The sequence below is a fragment of the Malus sylvestris genome, chromosome 14 (genome assembly GCF_916048215.2).
Source record: "Malus sylvestris chromosome 14, drMalSylv7.2, whole genome shotgun sequence".
Classification (NCBI taxonomy): Eukaryota; Viridiplantae; Streptophyta; class Magnoliopsida; order Rosales; family Rosaceae; genus Malus; species Malus sylvestris.
In genome coordinates this window covers 21,312,647-21,335,617 of record NC_062273.1, presented here as the reverse complement: position 1 = coordinate 21,335,617, position 22,971 = coordinate 21,312,647, and the positions used below count along the sequence as shown (strand labels likewise).

The following is a 22,971-nucleotide window of genomic DNA, read 5'->3' as shown; positions in this document are numbered from 1 at the left end:
TTTCGAGTACAATTTTTATTGCAGAATAAAAAAAAAAGTAAAAATCATAAGTAAAAAAGTCGAAAAACAGTACGGAATGGGATTTTTCATGCATCCCACGACAGCAGGAGACGAGCCGACACATGGCGCCTCGTTTCTCTGCCACTTAAGCAGCGCTGTCAAAGAACAAGATCCTCTACAACGCATGCACGTAGCACCGCTCCCAGTCAGAACCCGGAGGCGTCTGGTCAACTGAGTCCACCAATCCGGAGCTTGGTAAATCGACGTAAAAGCGAGTGGGTGACAGAGGAGAAAGCACATAGTTTCCGAACATAATTTATTCGACTTTACTCTAAACAAACAGCAGGGTTCGGGAGTAATTTAATTTTTCTGCGAGCTAGGGTTTTGAAAAGTTGGGAAAGTTGAGGAAGATCAGTGGTGGGAGGTATATGGCGGAGCTGTCGATGGAATCGCTGCCGTTGGGGTTTCGGTTCAGGCCGACGGACGAGGAGCTCATCAACCACTACCTCCGGCTGAAGATCAACGGCCATGATTCCGAGGTCCAAGTCATCCCGGAAATCGATGTCTGCAGATGGGAGCCCTGGGATTTGCCAAGTAATTGTTTTTCTCTCTCTCTCTCCCTCTCTCTCTCTCTCTCTCTCTCTCTCTCTCTCTCTCTCTCTCTCTCTTCCCCTCTCTCCATTTTTTGGGGGGTTTTGAATTCGAATTTATAGTCGTTGTTTGTTTATTTCTGAATAAGAATATTTGGTTGGCTGGATTGAGAATTTTTCCTTTATTCCATACATCACCAATGAATAAATCCTCCTTATTGCTATGTGGATTCCTTGCGTAATTCCACTGTAATTGTGATAATTATAAATAATAATTCAATCTTTTAATTACCCATCTCGAATATTGTTCTAAGCCTGAAGTTTTTAGCTGTAAGTAGTGAATTTTTAATCTGACTGAGCTGAGCTATTAATGGTAATTTTAAACAATATTACGAAATTTGGAATACCCAACTCGAATATAGTAGTAAAGCTTGAAGCTTGAAGCTTGTAGCCTGTAGCTGTCCATAGTGTCAATTGCGGTGTGCTTGCGCAGAACTATCGGTGATAAAGTCAGATGATCAAGAGTGGTTCTTCTTCTGCCCCCGCGATAGGAAGTACCCAAATGGCCATCGGTCCAATAGAGCAACTGATGCTGGATACTGGAAGGCCACGGGGAAGGACCGGACCATCAAGTCCCGCCAGTGCAAGTTTGCCACTAACAGCAATGGCCAAGTTGGAATGAAGAAGACCTTGGTTTTCTACAGAGGCCGTGCCCCCAAGGGCGAGCGTACCAGCTGGATCATGCACGAGTATCGTGCTACTCAGAAGGAACTCGATGGGACTGCTCCCAGCCAGGTACTCCCTCTGCTTAATGCTTTTGCCTTATTCACCCATTCTTCGCATGTATATACGTGGAGATGATGCACATTTTGAAACTTATCTGTCCTGGAACTGATAAATAATCCGTACTAGTTCTGAATAATGTTTAAATGACTCTGATACAGGGTGCCTTTGTTCTCTGTCGCTTGTTCCATAAACCAGAAGAGAAGGCTGATGAACCAAAGCATGACGAAGTTGAACAAACTGGTCTATCTCCTACCACAACTAAGTCTTCTCCTGATGAGTCCTCAGATATAGTTCAGGAAACAGCTACATCAGAGATGCAAGGTGAAAAGCAGTCAGAAGGTATCATGAGGTGGTTGACTGATAAGTCTGACAAAGTGACCCCTGATGCTTTTTGTCAGCTACCTGTTGACAGTTTTATGGCCTCTGATATGGAAGATCATGGAGCAGTAGAAACAGGAATCCAGGTAAGATGTCCATGATATGTTTTGTTTTTGTCACGTTCAGTATTGTACTGCTAAATTTATACAAAAGTTTACAGATATTAACAACTGGTGAGGAAACATTTTGATCTTCGTGGTTCTCAACTGTAGGGGCATCTGACAATGGAAGAAAATCCGGCATTCTATGAGTCTTTGGGCGGCCTGGACGATAGCAAAGACTTCTCACCGTTGCATTCGCAGATTAATGCAGAGCTGGAACATTATGTGGGTTCACCTTTTACCAGTGACTTTGGCAATTATGATAATGTATTGCATTTTCAAGACGGCACATGTGAACGGGATGTACCCCTCAAGGAGTTGTTTGATGAGTTCAGCAATAGCCATTATGGGAGCTCCTGTGAGGAGTCAACTAGTCAGAAGAACTTGGTCGTTGGAAATGAGACTTATCTATCTGGTCATGCATGCACCACGCTGCCAGGAAACTCATGTTTCAATGGTGCATGGGGTAACACAGACGCCAAAATCGCCCAGGTATGGGTAAAATAAATAATTTCTTGTTTCTTGTAACCCCAATTTTGGAACTTCTTGGCTGTTCTCCTGTCTAGCGTGCTTTGTGTACTTCATGAAATTGAAATTCTAGAATTAATCTTTTGAAAATAATTCGTAGTATATTTAGAAATGAGGTCTAACTGTAACCTTTTGCTTTGTCCTTGTGCACCAGAATGATTTGCAAAGGAGAGCATCTGGCTTGTACAATGAGCAATTTGGCTCCGAGGATCTGCAGAACACCTCATTTGGTTATTGGCAAGCTAAAGCTCAAGCATCATTTGATGACCGAAAACCTAGAATGGGAAATATGACAGACAGTTATTTATCTCAATGCTCATTTGCTGAGCAGTTTCCTGTGAGTTCAGTCAATGATGTGTCCAATAGTTTGCATGGATCTACCGGTTGGAAGAATCTTGATAACCACAGCGGTGATGATGTTGGTGGAACTGGAATCAAGACTAGGGCTCGACATCCTCAACTACAACCGAATATAGATAACTTTGTAGATCAGGGCTCTGCTGCAAGAAGACTTCATTTATTAGTGGACCGTTCAGTTTGGTCAATTACCAACGGCAATGAGAGCGATGAAAACTACAGCACGGAAGAAGATGAAGTCCAATCAATTATTGCAGAGGTAAGGGCGTCCTTGTGAAGCTAACTTAATAATTCTTGTCAAATGCATTTATCTAATTTTACACTGATTGTTTCATGCAGACTAGAGAGGATATACAGCAGAGCCCTACTTCTGATGAACAGGAGGAAGAGCATGCGATATTCAGCAACAAAGAAGAATGGTCCAGTACGAATAATTCTATTAACCATGGCTTTGATCCTGATGGTAGAAGTGGAATCATGATTAGGACTCGCCAGCCTCAACAACGATCAAATTCAGACAGTTCTGTAACTCAGGACACTGCTCATAGAAGAATCGGTTTGCAGATGAATATTTCATACGGGTCCATTGCCGATAGTAACGTGAGAGAGACAGATTACGGGGGAGAAGATGAAGTAGAATCTGCTAATACTGAGGTAAGGGTCCTTGGGACACTACATTAGTATCTCTGCTGTTGCTTCTTATGCATTTTCAAACTTTACTCTATTTGTTCCATACAGGCTAGAGAAGCTATACAGCAGAGTCTGGCCTCTGATGAACATGAGAAAGAGCATGCGGAAATCAACGATAAGGAAGACTTGGCCACTATGAAGAATTCCGTCAACTATGATTCCAATGTTGTAGGTAGATCCGGAATCAAGATGAAGGCCCCCGAGCCTCAACAACCATTAAGTTCAGGTGATTCTGCAACTCAGGCCCCTGCTTCTAGAAGAATCCGTTTGCAGATGAGTACTTCACCTCGGTCAGTTGTTGATAGCAATGTGAGAGATACAACCCCTGCTGAAGAAGATAATGTGCAGTCAACTATTTATGAGGTAAGGATGGTCAACGAAGCCAACATAAGCATTGTATATACATATGTTCGGTGTTCCCATCAAATTCTAAGCGAGCAATATTGTCCCTTGCAGGTCAAGGAAGCCACGGAGAAGATTTCTAATTTCGATGAGCAGGAAGCAGAGTCCCGTCTTTTGAAGTCAGACATGGGCAGGAAAATTACCGATGGCTCACCAACAGAACTGGTTGATGAGAAGAGGGCTGCTGAAGAAGCCCCAATAACGTTGAGGTTAAGGACGGGAAGGGACGGTGCATCACCCAGCAGCCATATGGGGCTGTCAGTGTCTTCGAAGGAACTGCCCAAACACCACGGCCTGAGTCCTACATTTGTTATTTTGGTTGGTATTCCTTTAGCCGTAACCCTGTTCATAGCATTTAGTGGGATTTGGATGACATTTAGATCTTGACGTTGCACGGAGGAAGCCATTGACGATAGGCATAGGCGCTTCGTTCCACGATGTGTTTCAGTTGAAACGGGTTATTAGGCTTGTAAATTGCGTTCTCATATAATCGTGCGGATGTAACCTTAGATGAGATAAATAATGACAGTTTGTAGTTTGATTTAGTCTGTTTCCAGACAACTCTGTTTTTCTAGAGTTTAGTTGGCTTAGTTTTCACTGGAAACATAACATAGATCTGACGTGGCTATTATATTTAGGGCTGGTTCGGTATGGGATACCGAACTGAAAATGACATACCAAATCCCGAACCGAAAATTTTCGGGACTAGAATAAGAGGACCGATCCCAAACCGAAACTTCGGGATTCCCGAATTTTGGTATTCCCAAAAAAATTTCGGTATTTCGAGATTTCCCGAAACCGAACTTGCATTGAAATCCAAATCAACTAATTGAAATCGAAAACATTCAAACCTGCATGAAAAACCCAAAACGAAATCAGAGAAGTGACAGTGAATCAGTGAAGATTGATGGGAGATAGAGAGACAGAGTGAAGAGATAGTTCGTCCTCCTCCTGACCCGAGCCCCTAATTCGAAACCCTAAGCCCCAATTCGAAACCCTAATTTGAAACCCCACATAGAGAATCAATGGAGAGAATCGAAGGTGGGGATGAAGCCGTGATGTGTGGTGGTGGCCGGAGGGGAGAAAGTTCGTCAGAGTGAGACTGTGAGAGGGTGGTGGCTGCTAGGCTTCGAATTCGAGAAGGAGAGACAGAGAGAATTTGAGAGGCCAAAGATAAGAAATGAGAGAGAGTAAGTATGGATGTGTCGGCTTGGGTTTGAATTGAGTTGAAGGAATGTTTTGGTGGCTTCGCCTTTCTAGGTTGCAAAGCAGACAGCACCCATGTGCTTTGATAAAACTTCAAGCGCCAGGCACACAATCAGATCCTTATCCCCACACTTAAGTTATTCTAATAATATAAATAGGCCATATACATATATTCCAACATATATATAACAATAGGGTTTAAAGTTCGGTTCGGGATGGGAATACCGAACAATTTTAAGTGTGAGACCGAATCCCATACCGAAAAATTCGGGATCGGTTTGGTTTCGGTATCAAAATTTTCGGGATTTTCAGTATGGTTTTTTTTCGGTTTGGTTTCGGTATGGTTTGGGATTTTCGGTATTTTTTTTCACCCCTAGTTATATTTGTGTCATTTGGCAAAAAAATAATTTTTTAATACATTTAAAAATAATTAATTAAAGAAAATTATTAAAAAATAAAAAACCAAACCCTTAAACCTAAAACCCATCTTCCCCAACCTTCGTCCCGCCCCTCACCATAACCTTCCTCTCACTCTCCCCTCTCTCTGTTTTCCTAATTTATTTTTCATTTTTTGCGATTTTTTAAATTTTTATCTGAGCTGTTGAACTCGCGGGGATAGTCGGAGATTTTGCTTTTAGGTCCCTGGAATTTCGTTAATCTGCGAGGGATTAGGGTTTTTGGAGGATGAGATTTGAATGGGATTTTGAGTTTCTGCAATGGTACCTGCTGTGTCGACGACATTGAACCCCAAAGCCACGTCCCAAGGAGGAGGTCGTCCTCAAAACGGCACCGTAAGGCCGCCTCTTTTGCCTTCGGAATCCAACAATGGCGTCGCTGTTCCTCGCCGCCCCAAAGCTCGGGAGGTCACTTCTCGGTACATGTCCTCCTCCTCCTCCTCGCCGACAGAGTAGCAGCTGTGGCCTGCGAGGTTGCGGCAACCAAATAGTATGAGTAGGAGCTTGGATTGTACGGATGAGAGGAAGAGGGTGAGTGGATCTGGGGCCAATGTGGTTAGGGCATGACGTTGATGGGAGATTGAGGTCGAATTCTTACAATTTAGGTTCAGTGAAGGCTACTGAGGGGAGGTGGGGTGGGGTGGGATCGCTGGGGTTTTGGTGGTGAAGGTCGGGGAGGTGAAGAGGAGGAGAGGGAGAAGGTGTTGGTGGGGGGGGGGGGGGTTATGGGGGAAGGATTTGGATCCTCGTGGATCGTTGGAATTTTATCTAACCTCTATAATTATTATAATTTTAAAGAGACCTGTTTGTTAAAAATCCAACGACCCAAGATAATGGGTCAGGAGCATCTTCTCCATTAGCTCGGGAGAGGATCCAAATCCATGGGGGAAGATGGGTTCTGGATTTGTTTTTTTTTTTTTGTTTTTTTGGGTTTGTTTAAATAAATAGGGTAAATTACTATAATATTTTAAATATATAAAAAATTATTTTTTTGGTTATATGGATAATTACATCAGCACAAATGTAGATCATATATTTGTCACGTCATTACTTAACATTTTATTTAACGGATTAGAAAGATCCTATATTTACCACGTCATTACTTAACGGTTTATTTAACGGATTTTCTAATAAATGTATGAAATTGAAATAAAATGATAAGTAAATGTATAAAATTGAAATGTTTTAAAGATGTAAGAAATTGAAATCAACTTTAAACCTAAGAGGATAAAATGTAATTTACCCTATTATTAACTTTGCACAATATGGAACTGGATCCTCTCCTGAGCTTAGGATGGGGATCCTTCTAAGCAGCTCATTCAGATTGTTGAAATTTGATTCAATGACTTCAAACAATGAACTCTTCTAAAAATTTTAATAATTACAACCGTTAAATCAAGTTTGAACGATCTGGATGAGCTATTCAAAAAGATGCTATTCTGAGCTCATGAGATGATCTAGTTCCGCGCAATATAACGGTGAACTCATATGTGCAAATTGCAGGGCGTGGCAAGGAGAACACGTAACAAAGGATAAAAATTGAGAAAAGGTTACCAGTGAGTGACGTCCATCTTTTGTTCTCTGCTTTCTTCCATTTTCTTTAAAAATTGGGTGAAAAAATAGCCCAGATAAATCCGAACCCTGAACCTCCAACGAGTCATCTCGTGTCAACCTCCACGTGGCAGCCAAGTAGCAAAGCACACTGAAAAAACTAGAAGGTTCCTGATATAGTGGAGATATTTTTTAATGTGATTAGAACACGGAATAATATATTATGTATTATTATATAAATAATGAAATGTGTGTTTAAAAAGTTAATAAGTTAAAACGTAAAATTTCTTACTATTTATATAAAAATAAGTAATGTATCATCCGTGTTTCGATTAGAATGAAAATTTTCTGAATATAGTGGGGTACCGTGGGGGCGCCGTTGTTAATGCTCAATCCAAAACCCCAAAACCGAACCATACGAGATCACATGTCCTTCCACATAAATCCACTTCCCACCACCTGCTTTCACATGTTATGTATTTCTATAAATATACAAAACCCTAAAATCTAGAGAGAGAAAGAGAAGGGATAAGGTGAGGAATTTCTACTTTCAAAAGCTTGTGTCTTTGATTTGTATTTGATGCTATAGTTATTGGGTTTTTGGAGTTATTAATTGGGTAAGCCAGAAAATTCGAAAAAGATGATTATGGTGGCGGTGCTGGCGGAGCTGATGGAGGAGTACACGGTGTTGCTGGCGAGGGTTTTGGAGCATTTGTTTTATTCCGCGCCTTTTCCGAGGAGGGTTCGGTTTCTGATCCTCAGGAATCTTCCGTTTGCTTCTTCCTACCCGCATCATCCTCCTCCACCTCTGGTTGGAGCCCCTGCCGCTTAAACCATTCAAGAACAAGGCTTCTTTCTTGTTTAGCATATAAGGGTTCCTCGGTTAATTTTCTTTTTCTTTTTCTTTTTCTTTTTCTAATGTTCTTTACGGAAATCTGATTTTGTGTAAATATTTGGAGTTATTTTAACAACGTTGGCGTAAATTTGATTGCTTGTTGATGGATAGATGAATGGCAACTGTGCTTTGGTCGGATTGTTCTGTAAGGTATGCAAACGTATGAGATGCACTGATATTTGAACAGTTGGATCTGAACTGTTAAAATCTTGGCTTTTGAGAAAATTGTGGTTAACCCACTAAATTGATCAGTGATGACGGGTGTGTGGAAAAGAACCGCGTAGAAGGCCACCTAATTTTTAGGTAGAGAAATGCAAAGTAGAATTTTGGAAAAATGGGGCTCGTTGAATTCTTTATTACCTTAAGTTTTTCAGTAAAATAATTTATAATATGAATATGAAAATTTACTTGTGAAATGACAGAGTTTAGAGATTCTTGTTTCATTTTTAGGGGTACTTCGGGCTGGTTTGGTATTGCTGTGCTTTGAAAAAAAGCTGCTGTGAGAATAAGCGGCTGTGCTGTGAGAATAAGCGGCTGTGAAATAAAGCCAGTAGAGTGTTTGGTAAACTTTTTTGTGAAAGTGCTTTTGAAAAAAAAAACAGGATGATAGTGTGTCTTTTCATTAAAGGAGCACTGTAGCTCTGTGTGCTTTGAAAAAACTGGCTTTTTTTCAAAGCAGCAAATAGCAGCTTCAGCTTTTCCTTTGATTTTCAGCTTATTCTCACAGCAGCTTCCAAAATAAGCCATTTTTTTTCAGTTTACCAAACACAAAAATGGCCCTCAGCTTTTTTTCACAGTGGCTTTTTTTAAAATCACCTCAATCCCAAACGGGGCCTTCTTCCATTATTATCATTGTCAACCTAGTCACATCACATCATTATGATAACCCTTATACTTATACTATTATATTTTTTGTTGGTTTTTTAACTAAAATAGTCCATGAGATTTGCATAGCACATCATTTTGGTCCATGAGATTGAAAATCAATAGAAATTGTCCCTGAGATTGTCCACCATCTATTATTTTGGTCATTCCGTTAAAAACTTCGTTAAGTGTCCTAGAGCTCTTGATCGGAAGTTTGGACAATTTTTAAAGTTTCGTAACTCAATCGTTTCTTAACAAATTCGTTCCATAATATATCAAAATGAAGATAGGAAAGTGTTGAACAAGATTATACTTATTTGGAAGCCTAATGGTTACCGAAGATGGCTGGAAAATAGCCTAAAAGGTAATTGGTTCGTAGGAAAACTGAAAAACTCGCCGGAAACTGGGTAAACTTTAAACGTTCATGACTTCTTTAATACTCAACAAAATCCAGTTATTCGAAAACGAAAATCATAATTCTCAACGAGACTAAGAGAATGGTACCTTTATCGATGGCTAATTCGTTGTGGTTTAGTCGTCAATAAAGGTACATTTCTCTTTGTAACGTCGAGAAATATGATTTTTATTTTTGAATCACTCGATTTTGTTGAGTATTGAAGAAGTTATGAACGTTTAAATTTTACCCAGTTTTCAGCAAGTTTTGTAGTTTTCTCGCAGACTAGTCACCTTTCAGACTATTTTCCAGCCATCTCCGGGAATCATGGGGCTTCCAAATAGGTATAATCTTGTTCTACACTTTCCTATCTTCATTTTGATATATTATGGGTCGAATTTGATTAAGAAACGATTGAGTGACGAAGCTTCGAAAATTGCTCAAACTTTCGACCAAGAGCTCTGGGACACTTAATAGAGTTTTTAATGGAATGACCAAAATAATGGATGATGGACAATCTCATGGACCATTTCTATTGATTTTCAATCTCAGGAACCAAAGTGATGTGTTATGCAAATCTCATGGACCATTTTAGCTAAAAGCCTATTTTGTTTTAGGGAATTCATGGACAATCATTCTAAAAATGACAAGCCAATTCAGTTATCCCTAAAAAGAGTTCTAGTATTCAACTTCAAGTCCACGACTAACTGGGACACATCCGTTTGACCAAGCAACCATAAGGTGAATTACCTTTCAACTTGGGCCACGAAAAATAGTTAGAGTCCATTAACCCTAGTCCAGCTGCACACGACTTGGGCACCAAGTTAGGTCTAAACCTTTGTGTTTCAAGTGAGGTTTTCTTTTCGAACCTAGCTTCTCTGCCTTCCCACTTCTCATACACTCTTATCCCTTCCTATTTTATGCGGTCACAGTTAAGTCACGTCAATATTTTATAATGATTTTTTTTATAGAGATAATAAGACAAAAAGCAATAGTAATATAAAATGTTGACGTGGGTTAACCGTGTGTATAGAAAGTGGGAGGGTAGAGAAGCCAGGTCCTTTCTTTTATGTATTAACAGTTGACCTCAGAGCATGCATAATTTTGCTAGGGAGCGGTTTTCTCTTTTCTGTATTAATAGTTTTGTTGACCAAAAGAAGAGTCCATAATAAAGCTTTGGAAAATAGTAGTTAGTGTTTTTTTTTTTGAACAAATGATATTAAGGAAATGGGGTGGGTTTAACTTCATAATGGGCTAGCAATAATGTGGTTTAAATTCGCCTTTAGCGAGAATCGAACTTAAGACCTCACACTTAGAAATGAAGACGAATACTATTAGACTGTAATACTAAGTGGCAAAACAGTAGTTAGTGTGAAAACAAAACATTTCCTTCTCATTTAGTGAATTTCAGAAGGTACAATGTCCTATATTTTCGGCAAATGTTTTTTTTTTTTTTTGGTTAATCAAAAGATTTTGTCAAATTAGATGTTAGATGTAAGATGTTAAATATTTTCGACAAATGTTAGAGAGACTATTTTTTTAGACTACAATTATAAATCATCTTATGTTGTTAAACTTTGAGTCGGTGCAATGGCACTAATCAAAATTGATACTCTCTCTAAAGAAATTTTAACCAAACAATGTTATCTATACTAAGAGGGTGGTGCACTAGTAGAAAAAACACTTTGCGCGACGTAGGTACCTTCGTCGTGCAAAGTCCAAGGGCGTCACGCAAAGTATTTATTTGGAAAAAACAATTATTATAAAAATTACCGAAAATGTGACTTTCCTCCTTTCAAATTCAATTTTTTTTAACATCCCCCACAATAATATATTTTTCTAACAAAAACCCACAATAATATTTTTTTTTCATATATATCAGTCAATTTCTTAAGTATTATAAGTACGAAATAAATAAATTAAAATATATTTAGTAAATATATATACCATTGAACTTCATGGGAAAAGCATCGTATGAAATTAACTAGTTTCAAAGATCCAACCGTCAAAGTTGTTTGTATATGCTTTGAGATCGCATCAGCCAAAAATCGCAAAAAACAAACATATAGAGATCAAGTAACGGGACAAAACTTTTCAACGATTATAAACGAAAAAACACGATTTAACGGTTAATTGAACTCCGATTTTGATGATTTTTTACAGCTATACTCCTTAATCCTATATGAATACAATAAACTAATTCGATCGTCAATTTAAAATATTAACACAAGTGGTTACCACAATATCTTATGTTATACTTAATGACAATATAAATAAACTTCAAATGTTAGTGAATCTAATGTTTTGATGTGATACGCATTGTACAAAACTAGTTTCAACGATCCAACCATCAAAGTTGTTTGTATATGCTTCGAAATCATGTACGCCAAAAATCGGAAAAAAAAAACATATAGAGATCAAGTAACGGGACAAAACTTTTCGACGATTATAAACAAAAAAACACGATTTAACGGTTAATTTAACTCCGATTTTGATGATTTTTTACAGCTACACTCCTTAATCCTATATGAATACAATAAACTAATTCGATCGTCAATTTAAAATATTGACACAAGTGGATACCACAATATCTTATGATATACTTAATGACAATATAAATAAACTTCAAATGTTAGTGAATCTAATGTTTTGATGTGATACGCATTGTACGAAACTAGTTTCAACAATCCAACCATCAAAGTTGTTTGTATATGCTTCGAGATCATATACGCCAAAAATCGCAAAAAACAAACATATAAAGATCAAGTAAGATCAAGTAACGGGACAAAACTTTTCGACGATTATAAACGAAAAAGCACGATTGAATGGTTAATTTAACTCTGATTTTGATGATTTTTTTACAACTACACTCCTTAATCCTATATGAATACAATAAACTAATTTGATCGTCAATTTAAAATATTGACACAAGTGGATACCACAAAATCTTATGTTACTGAATGAAAGTATAAATAAACTCCAAGTGTTAGCGAATCTAATGTTTTGATGTGATACGCATTGTACAAAACTAGTTTGAACGATTTAACCATCAAAGTTGTTTGTATATGCTTCGAGATCATGTACGCCAAAAATCGCAAAAAACATTCATATATCAAGGTTTGGGATGTTAATTAGACCATCTCCGATCAAAGGGAATTTGGTCAATATTAACCTTGAAATTGAACAAAATAATCTCCAACCAAAGAGCTTTTACAAATGGGCGTATTCGGGGCTCAAATCAGCCCCTAGAAGGCCTAAAAAGTGCCACCCCCAAGCAGTTAGGCATTTCTTTTTGAGCTTGTTAGTTATTGACATGGTGAAAAGGTACTTGGGCATACTAAAAAGTACGTGATAAAAATATAGAGAGAGTAAGATTTAGCCAATAAGATTGAAGACGGAAAATTTAAAGATTTTGTGGTATATACTTTATGTTGAATATATTTTGTGTTTGAAAATTTATAAAATTAGTTTTTTATTATTCCTTAAAAAATTATATTTTTGAGGCCTATGTAGCCCTCCATAGTTGGAGATTGCCTTAATTAGTAGTATATCCGATTCAAGTTTTCGTTATTAGTAATACTGTTTAGTGCTTGGAGTAGAATGTCAGGAGGTTTGTGAAGGCCGGTCAAACAAAGACATGGAATAAGAACCTCTTGAAGGAGGAAATAGAGGAGAGGCTAAGAGATTTGAGATGATGCTACTTGAAAGAGTAACATTTCGATGATGTGAAAAAGTTCCAATTGATCATCTACAAGAGTCGAGCTTAACACATTTTACTTAAAACAAATATTTGCAAGTAGATTTCATATACCAGAATATATTCAACATAAATTATATAACACAAAATCTTCAAAAACAAAATAATGTATTTATTTTGTACTCATAAGCCAAAAAAAAAAAAACTTGCGCGACGTAGGTACATGCGTCACGCAAAATAGCTTTGAGCAAGTTTTTTTTTTTTTTTTTTTTTTTTTTTTTTTGGGCTTATGAGTACAAAATAAATACTTTATTTTGTTTTTGAAGATTTTGTGTTATATACTTTATGTTGAATATATTTTGTGTTTGAAAATATATAAATTTAGTTTGTTATTATTCCTTAAAAAATTATATTTTTTTGAGGCCTATGTAGCCCTCCATAGTTGGAGATTGCCTTAATTAGTAGTGTATCCAATTAAAGTTTTCGTTATTACAGTAATACTGTTTGGTGATTGGAGTGGAATGTCAGGAGGTTTGTGAAGGCCGGTCAAACAAAGGTATGGAATAAGAACCTCTTCAGGGAGGAAATAGAGGAGAGGCTAAGATTTGAGATGACGCTACTTGAAAGAGTAACATTTCAATGACGTGAAAAAGTTCCAATTGATCATCTACAAGAGTCGAGCTTAACACATCTTACTTAAAACAAATATTTGCAAGTAGATTTCATATACCAGAATACATTCAACATAAATTATATAACACAAAATCTTCAAAAACAAAATAAAGTATTTATTTTGTACTCATAAGCTAAAAAAAAAAAAAACTTGTGCGATGTAGGTACATGTGTCGTGCAAAATATCTTTGCGTGACGTAGATACACCTGCATTGCGCAAAATAGCTTTGCGCGACGCATGTACCTACGTCGAGCAAGTTTTTTTTTTTTTTGGGCTGATGAGTACAAAATAAATACTTTATTTTGTTTTTGAAGTTTTTTTGTTATATACTTTATGTTGAATATATTTTGTGTTTGAAAATATATAAATTTAGTTTGTTATTATTCCTTAAAAAATTATATTTTTTTGAGGCCTATGAAGCCCTCCATAGTTGGAGATTGCCTTAATTAGTAGTGTATCCTATTAAAGTTTTCGTTATTACAGTAATACTGTTTGGTGATTGGAGTGGAATGTCAGGAGGTTTGTGAAGGCCGGTCAAACAAAGGTATGGAATAAGAACCTCTTCAGGGAGGAAATAGAGGAGATGCTAAGATTTGAGATGACGCTACTTGAAAGAGTAACATTTCAATGACGTGAAAAAGTTCCAATTGGTCATCTACAATAGTCGAGCTTAACACATCTTACTTAAAAAAGAAAAAGGTAATGAAAGAAAAGAAAAAAAAAATACTTGCGCGATGTAGGTACACGTGTGTCACGCAAAATAGCTCAAGTTATCTACCAAGTTAACTTAAGCTATTTATTGTATACTTAGAACGACTCAAGTTATCTACCAAGCTTGTACATTTTAAGCTCGCTCAAGCTCGACTCATATAATTAAAAAGCAATTCAAAAATATGTAAATTCATTACACCCTGATAAATAAGAAATGTGATTGTTTGAAATGCCCTCTCTTGGAAGCTAATCAGGTACAAAACGCATTACTGCAAGATGGCTCTTTGCAGTCACAATTGAGAGTTCTCGTACTTTAGAAAGTTGTTTGTCATTTTATCACTTAAAACGTATGAAGAATATTTTTCACTAAATTATTCTCATCTAGCGTGCAAATGAAATCACAAGTGCTCAACTATCTGTAAATAGTACCATATTCTATAAAATTAGAATCATTACAAAAAAAGCTAGCAAACATTCCATTACCTGTAACTTTGGAGTAGTGAATTCACCAAATAACTTGACATGGAATATGTGTACATCAAATGGGCGATATGTGACAAGTATATATTCTTGATAGACATCCATCACCATTGGTTTAGCCAGCAATGGTTTTTGACAAAGTAGCGAGCTCTAATCAAGATGATATCTTGGATAGAAAAGCAATTCGTAACTGAAATTTTACATCAGACCATTATAAATATCCCACAGTACATAATAAAACAACTAAAAAAATAATCCACACTGGTTCCATATCTCACACCCTTCTCTCTTTCTACTCCGGCTCTCTACTCTAACTACCAGTTTTTTATTCTTCAAGTGCACATAACGAATTACTTAAACCCCACAAGATTTGGAAAAGCAAGGCACCGCACTCTTCATTGCACATACTTCATAACAAACACCTTATCAATAAGTTTGCAAGTACAGATGAAATTCACACCGAAATGTTCTTGTATAGTGAAAACAATGACAAAAGTAGGCAACTTTAATTGGAGCAGAAATTTCACAAACACATAATCAACATAAAAGTTTAAATTTTGACATTACTCTAGCAAACAGCACAAAGGCAATAAGCTATCTATCTTCAAAAGCCTCCCATCCCTGATTTAGAGACATCAGTCATCCAAAAATCTCAAAAACATTTTCCCATCTTGAAAAGACAAACAAATGCCACAATCACATATGAAGTTCAAAGCTCAAACAAATAAATGGACAACATAACAAAGTTGCCGAAAAGTTTCCAGATCTACATTGTCATTATCAGGCAGGAAATTCACATTTTACAACATATCAGAAAACTATTGCATACCTGACATACAGGTTCCCCCCACTCTCACTGGGTAATCCCCTGTAGCTCTTACAACTGCCACAACCTACGTGCAGCATCAAACGAAAATCATAAACAAAAGATAACAAAATTCACAAGCAAAGACGATTTCAGTTACCAATAAAATCCAAGCAGTTGTAACTAAGGCAACATTTCCCACTGCATCGAGCCCAAAACACAAATATTAGGCCTAATATTTTCATTAAATATAGACTAGTTTAACTATGTCGAATAAATTCCAAAAAAGTCCCATTCTTTTCCCCAGCCTTCTCAGCAAACAAACAATCATCTAGGTTCAGGTAAAGGGACAAAAAACTACCTGCAACAAAACACTCAAACTTACGAAAATTCAAAACAACCTATATATCCTGTTGCAGTCACCTATCACTGAAAGCTTGAGTCCTAGTTTACATATCAAAACCCACAATTAAGCAGTATTGAAAAAAGCTAATTAACTGATTGCAATGCAAGTTTACAACGAACAAGGACTTACCGCACCACGATCACGAGGATGGTTATACTGGCACCGACCACCGTATCCAAAGAACCCGGTTCGCATGTAGTAGACACAGTTGGGCACGCCGGGTCTCTCTGGGTACGATTCGCTGCTCGTCAGCCCCAATTGCCACATTTGCTCTACAATTCCCCCGCAAACCAGAACAAAACCCCAATCACAACCCCACATTACCAAACCAAACACAAAACCCTAGAAACCCCAGATTACGAAATTAGCACAAATCGAGCTCAAACGAAGCGAAATTAAAACGTCGAGCAAGTAAAGGAGCCAGAGATCCAATGATGAGGATGATGGAGCCAGGGTGGCCAGCAGAAACCCAACCGGATATTGAACAACAGGCATATCAACGAGAGATGAAGCTGAGAGGTTGTACCTCATGGTCTGCACTCGATGGTCAAATTTGCATGTAAATCCAAACTTGCACTGACCATTTTGTAGGTAGAATGTACACGGTTGCACTCCCTGTCCAAACACGATGGTTAATTTTCTCCATAGAATATGACATTGTTTAACTAATTAATGAAATATACGCAATTCACCACATATATGTTAAAATGCTCAAAATAATCGACACGGGCACAAAAAGGCACGACATCTAACATTAAAAATCTAAAAACGTCTGTTGCTTCACGATAATACTTTTGTTACAAAGTGGCTAACCAAATTTAAATAATAAAACAAAAAATGTGAAGAAGAAGACTGAACTTGCAAGACCAGGTAAAGAAAAGCAACCCTACATTAGAGGGGAAAGATATCTCAAAGAATGAGGGCAATAGCAATTCTATCAACGATGAACAAACATTTTCTCAAAAAACAGCATCTCAAAAACAACACAAATTCTGTAACATTTTTCCCCAATTTTTCCATCAGACCATTATAGATATGGAGAGAGGGTAGCGTGAGAATGTGTTCGGAGATGACCTGGAGAAAACGACGACGTCGAGACTGTTGAGGATCTAGATGGCTCTGATGCTGCAACCTCCGGTCATGGCTTCTCTAAGCAACTGATTATCCGACAGAAGACAACGTCTCACACCTCTGCGGGTTCCGGAAATGTTAAATCTTCAACTCGCTGTTTTAAATTCCATTACTACGGCGTCATTTCAATCTAGTTATTTAAAGGAAAAAGAAAGGGAAAATATTCTTGATCAGTATCTTCAGACTGCACAACAAGCAATCGTTCATCACCATATATCACTTGACGAACGTATGTAAATTCAAACAAGAACTACAAACAAGACAGTAAAAGTTTCAAATATGTAAATTCAGATTCTTTCTTCAAAAATGTTCACTATAGGGAAGAAACACTACAATATTCTACAAGAACAGTTAATGCAATAAATTGGAGAAAACCATGGTTAAAGCATATTTCCCCAGAAGGGCAACAACTTCAAAATTGGTGGATAATATAAGAATTCTCAACATATTAATGTCGAGAAGTATCATCAGAACATCCTACTATCTGTCAACATCATCTTGATATTTGGTTCTATGAAAGTGAAACAGAATATGATTAAACAATAAACATGTACCTAATGAACCTATATCCGTGTACTTGTCACTGAAGGCATACACATCCACCTCTATCTAGAACTTGGTAAATTCCGCAGCCATCTGCTTGTAGAAAGGATCCCCTAGTAGTCTTAGTGGATGCTCTTTATCAGAGCCATAGACACGAAGATCATCTCCACACAACTTTAAGCGACCAACACCAAGAGATGGCAGTGTGTTTTGAAAAATTAACAATTTCCCCCCAAGGTTGGTCTGCAAAAGCACACACGTGGACATAAGTTAATGCAAAGTAAATGCACAACCAGACTCTTGGAACTGCATAATGAAGTACTAAATAGTCAATTAATTAAGGAATACATAACTTAACACACTGCTTTTATAATTGGTGATAAATTTTATCCAAAGGTAAAATTAAAATTGCTATTTGTGAAGAAGCTCACACTCCATAAGCATAAGCGAGGCTTTAAGAGCTGGACCAAAAGCAGACTCCACATTCACGTTGTCTTGAAACATAGACTCCGCTACGCTTCTTGATTCAGATAGATTAACAAGAAGATCATCTGGCAATGGAACAAATACATCATCCAGATCTGAGACCACCATCATTTGAGGCTAAGTCAAAGATAAATGCACATAAAACTCACAGGATCTCAGCACAAATGTTGGTAGTCGGACAAAAAAAAAAAAAAAAAAAAAAAAAACAAATTATGTTAACACTTAAGCGTGATAACAGAAAACACATACCTTCAAAGCATGATCGGATGGTTTGGGCCATAACCTGCAAAGAGGTCATCCATAAATTTCAATAATTCCAACAGAGAGGTAAACGGACCTTTGGTAGTAGGTAATCAAAGATATAATAAAAACAACTCAAATGAAAAGAGATCACAACCTTCCATGAGACTAACATAAAACATAAAACTTACATGATATCTTTATCTTTATAGAATGGAGACGATCAGACGATTTGTTGGGAATATTAGTGTGGGTAGATAAGAAGCGGTGTTAAACCCTCAGCCTCCTGCTTTTGCCTTTACAAGTTTATATTAATCCTCATCCGAACTACAATAATAACTCTCACTATCCTCACTACTATCATTTCCGGATTCCCATTCGTCCTCATCTTCGTTTGCCTCTTTTGGTGCATTGTATTGAGGCAAATCACCAAGGTCAATTGATATTTCGAATTCGGGTACTCCAAGTATGTTAAACGGTTCTTGGACAATATTAGTATCTTGGAGTGTTTCTTCACTAATTTCTATCGAAGATGATAACTGTTGGTCAGCGACGTCGTCGTTATCATCATGATCTAGTTCCGGAATATCATATAGCCCTCTTCGCTCAATCTTCTGAACAACTTTCCAACCATTGCCGGCTTTAGGGTCGTCTAGATAGAATATTTGTTTCACCATAGCTGCCAAAATGTATGGGTCTTCATCGTACCAATGTCTCGTACTGTTTACTGATAGTAAACCATGATCTCACTTAACACTCGTTCGGTTATGTGGGTTTGTATCAAACCAAAGGCACTTAAATAGTATCACTTGACACCTGTATTTGTAAACCAATTGTACTACACTAGTTAGTTTGCCATAAAAATTAATGTCTTCACTGTCGCCTGCACCCGGGACATGAACACCACTATTTTGAGTAGACAACTTGTCATCACGTGTTGCCCCCAAGAACTTGATCTCGTTTACATGACAACCCGAGAACAATTCAACGTGAAGCGGTCATCTCGCCAAGTTATATAATTCTTCATCGTAAGAGGGTGAATTCAATTCCTTCAATTTGTTCATCTAATATAACATATACAAAAAGTTAACATGTTAGTGTAACCAAATTTAAAGAAAGGCATGAACAAGTTGGAAAATATGCTCAATTTAAACCACATACAACTTACATGTGCGTGAAACCACGAAGGAAACAAGTCACGGTGCTTCTTGGCATATAAATGTGAAGGATGTTCCCGCTTCATCAACTGTTCATGCTCTTCAAGGTATGGCAAAACCTCCTCACAATTGTTGAGTATGAACCAATGCGTTACCTCCATGTCATTTTTGGTAAACGATTCGCCTTTTACAGGATCACCAAATGGTCGCGTAATTTGGGCAAAAACAGACAGTTTCTCTTTTTTGACACCACCGTCATTATTGCGTTGAGGACGATTGAAAGCTGTCTCAACATCTTCAAGATACATTGCACAAAAAGTTAGTGACTCATATGCGACCCATGCCTCCACCAGTGATCCTTCGGGCTTTGCCCTGTTTCGAACACATTTTTTCAACTCACCAATATATCTGCACAAATAAAAGGTATGCTACAAATTATTCAAAGCGTTCGTTGATCATGAATCTATTATATATATATATACACGCTTAATTAAGTACCTTTCTATTGGATACATCAATCGACAGTTCACTGGTCCTGCAAGCAATGCCTCATCTGGCAAGTGAATCATCACGTGAATCATACTTGTAAAGAAAGCTGGGGGAAATATCTGTTCGAATTTGCATAAGACGTTCACAATGTCGTCTTGCAATTGTTTAACATCCGACTTTCGCAAACACATTGCTGTCAACTGCGAAAAAAATCTCGACAACAACACGATTGGTTTCACCACATCAAGAGGCAATAAGTGTCGAATACCAACCAAAAGAAGGCGTTGAAGTATCACATGACAATCATGACTCTTCATGTTTGAAAATTTACACCCCTTCACGTTTACACAACGCGAGATATTGGAAGCATACCCATCTGGAAACTTTACAGAAGAAATAAAGTTGAAAAACTCTTTCTTCCCATTCGGCTTAACTGTAAAAAAAGGATGGCCTTTCTTCAATGTACCACCGACTCTCTGCATCCACAAGGATGACCTAATGCCCATTCGTTCCAAATCGAGGTGAGCTTCGATTGTGTCCTTCGTTTTTTCTTCAATGTCTAGAATTGTCCCGACCAAAGTATCAAACACATTTTTCTCAATATGCATAACATCTAGGTTGTGTCTCAATTTTAACTTTGACCAGTACGGGAGCTCAAATAACATACTCTTGTGCGTTCAGTTTAGATGTGTAGTTGGTCTGGGCGTACAGACCCTTTTGCCCAAATGACCAAATTCCAAATGATTTAACTGATCCAAAATCTCATCTCCGGACCATTCTCTTGGTCTTAGCCGAGTCTCTTTTGTGCCGTGGAATGCTTTATCATTCTGACGCCACTCGTTGTCCCAAGGGAACCATCTACGATGACCAAGATAACAAACTTTTCTCGCATGCCAAGACGATGTTACGTTTTCCTTGCATATTGGACATGCCAAATAACCCTTAGTCATCCACCCAGAAACCATTGCATACGCTGGAAAATCGTTTACTGTCCACATCACTGCCGCTCGCATGGTGAACATCTGCCCAGTATACTTATCGTATGTACGAACACCGTTTTCCCATAAATCTTTTAGCTTATCAACCAACGGCCGCAAATAAACATCAATGGACTTTCCTAGATCTTCGCTCATTATTAGAGTCAACATCATGTATTCTTTTTTCATGCACTTCCAAGGCGGCAGATTATAAGGAAACACGACGACCGGCCAAGTGCTGTGGTTTTGGTTTAAAACCCCAAACGGATTAAATCCGTCGGTGGCAAGTCCCAATCTGACGTTGCGTGGGTCAGCTGCAAAATCAGGGTACATCCAATCGAATTCTTTCCATGCCTCTCCATCAGCAAGATGCCTCATAACATCGTCATTTACCCGTCTTTCTTTATGCCATCTCATGTCGGTTGCCGTATGCATCAACATGTACAATCATTGCAACCTAGGCTTCAATGGAAGATAACGCATTACTTTTTGTGGAATCTTGATCTTTCTATTCTGTGATGTCATTTTAAACCTCGGCTCATTGCAGATAGGGCATTTATCCAACTGTTTGTTCTCCTTATAAAACAATATACAATTATTTACACATGCGTGAATTTTTTCATACCCCAATCCGAGACCTTTCAACACTTTTTGGGCATTTTTTTGATCTTCAGGTAAACAATTCTCCTTTGGAAGCATCCTCTTGATAACTCCCAAAAAGTAATCAAAACACTTGTTTGACAAACGAAACTTGATCTTGCCATGCATCAACTCCACAATTGCTGAGAGCACCAAAAAGTTCTCGCAACCCGGATATAATTCTTGCTTGGCATTTTTCAATAGTTTTTCATAGTTTTTAAATTCCTCACTGTCCATGGTTGGACGACCGTCATCTCCCCTTTCCTGATTGGTGTTGCTCAAGGCATATGGATAAACGTCATTTACAATATTCATAACTTGTTCACTAGGATCCACATTAGATTCAATAGTCTCCACTTGTGTCACGTATGAAGACGAAGTTTGGTCTAATAATTCTCCATGATGATACCAAGTAGTATAGGTCTCCATCATCCCATTTCTTACTAAATGAAATCGAACATTTTCAAATGTCTCCCACATTGAGTTATTACACCTTCTACATGGACATCGGATATGAGTTGAACCTGGGTTGTGTCTAGTTGCGAATTCAGTGAACTTATCTATTCCATCCAAGTACTCAACATCACATTTATTATGATTATGTATCCACTGTATGTCCATTTTGTCTGCAATCCCAATAAAAGTACAAGAGTTACAACAACTTCAACTACTGTATTGTCACCTTATTCCTCCGGTAAGGGCCCTATCCCATTCAAGAATGCACAGTTATGTGTCGTAATTTATGATTCCAATGGATTAAATTTCGACGTGGGCTAATTTCGGCAGCATCTCCTTACAGTTCTTCAAGTGCACGTTGTAGATACATAATATCCACCGTGTACTCAAAGAACAACAGGAAATGTTACCAAAATTTCCACTATCGAAACCTAATCCGTGAACCGCAAACTACAACATATAACTATGCATTCCCAAACTGTCCATAAAATGGGACAATTCAAGAATTAATTGGACCGCAGTCATGCTTTTGCATCCATACACGAAATCCAACTAATTCTCAAACGGGAAACTAAGCTTTTCTTGAAAAAACTGTACAAAGTTAAGTAGTATTAATTTCGTACAACACAAAACAATTTTGTACGTGATGTACACAAATTTGTGCATACAAATAAATTAAATCACAATAATTACTAAAGCTAAATAAAATAGATAAAATTAATAAAGATCAATTACAAATTCAATCCCAAAAAACTCCAACGTGACCGAAAAAGGGCATAGCACGCAGGCAAAGGTACACAATAACAAGTATAAGGAATCTGAAGTTGCTCAAAAATTGGTGTTCATATGTGATTAGGGGAAATAATATAGCTATAGAAAATAGG

At 37.6% G+C, this 22,971-nt stretch overlaps 3 protein-coding genes and 2 long non-coding RNA genes across 5 annotated transcripts; 2 read left to right on the top strand and 3 right to left on the bottom strand.

The window, feature by feature from the left end:
• Window positions 1-144: 144 nt before the first annotated feature.
• On the top strand, window positions 145-4,377 carry LOC126599923 (NAC domain-containing protein 14-like). Its single transcript, XM_050266399.1, has 8 exons — window positions 145-594; window positions 1,084-1,385; window positions 1,535-1,840; window positions 1,967-2,347; window positions 2,538-2,999; window positions 3,080-3,394; window positions 3,479-3,793; window positions 3,887-4,377. Exons 1-8 carry the CDS (start codon window positions 429-431, stop codon window positions 4,217-4,219), a joined length of 2,580 nt encoding a protein of 859 aa, XP_050122356.1. The 5' UTR covers window positions 145-428; the 3' UTR covers window positions 4,220-4,377.
• A 66-nt stretch (window positions 4,378-4,443) lies between these two features.
• On the bottom strand, window positions 4,444-6,193 carry LOC126599924 (uncharacterized). Its single transcript, XR_007615303.1, has 2 exons — window positions 5,762-6,193; window positions 4,444-4,683 (listed from the first exon to the last, which is right to left on the bottom strand). It is a non-coding gene; the product is annotated as an uncharacterized LOC126599924 (long non-coding RNA).
• Window positions 6,194-7,444: 1,251 nt separating this feature from the next.
• LOC126598640 (uncharacterized) lies at window positions 7,445-8,027 on the top strand. The gene has a single exon (XM_050265004.1). The coding sequence runs from the start codon at window positions 7,685-7,687 to the stop codon at window positions 7,874-7,876; it is 192 nt and encodes a 63-aa protein (XP_050120961.1). The 5' UTR covers window positions 7,445-7,684; the 3' UTR covers window positions 7,877-8,027.
• A 10,053-nt stretch (window positions 8,028-18,080) lies between these two features.
• On the bottom strand, window positions 18,081-18,813 carry LOC126598343 (uncharacterized). The gene is made up of 3 exons (XR_007614794.1): window positions 18,561-18,813; window positions 18,379-18,412; window positions 18,081-18,246 (listed from the first exon to the last, which is right to left on the bottom strand). It is a non-coding gene; the product is annotated as an uncharacterized LOC126598343 (long non-coding RNA).
• A 2,626-nt stretch (window positions 18,814-21,439) lies between these two features.
• On the bottom strand, window positions 21,440-22,252 carry LOC126599110 (uncharacterized). Its single transcript, XM_050265454.1, has one exon. It carries the CDS (start codon window positions 22,250-22,252, stop codon window positions 21,440-21,442), a length of 813 nt encoding a protein of 270 aa, XP_050121411.1.
• Between the last annotated feature and the right edge of the window lie 719 nt (window positions 22,253-22,971).

Bases quoted from the DNA above. Each gene is read 5' to 3' on its own strand.
- LOC126599923 (XM_050266399.1), top strand. From the start codon at position 429: ATGGCGGAGCTGTCGATGGAATCGCTGCCGTTGGGGTTTCGGTTCAGG. The intron at 595-1,083 runs GTAATTGTTTTT...GTGCTTGCGCAG, and splicing joins GGAGCCCTGGGATTTGCCAA to AACTATCGGTGATAAAGTCA. The intron at 3,794-3,886 runs GTAAGGATGGTC...TGTCCCTTGCAG, and splicing joins TGCAGTCAACTATTTATGAG to GTCAAGGAAGCCACGGAGAA.
- LOC126598640 (XM_050265004.1), top strand. From the start codon at position 7,685: ATGATTATGGTGGCGGTGCTGGCGGAGCTGATGGAGGAGTACACGGTG.
- LOC126599110 (XM_050265454.1), bottom strand. From the start codon at position 22,252: ATGGACATACAGTGGATACATAATCATAATAAATGTGATGTTGAGTAC.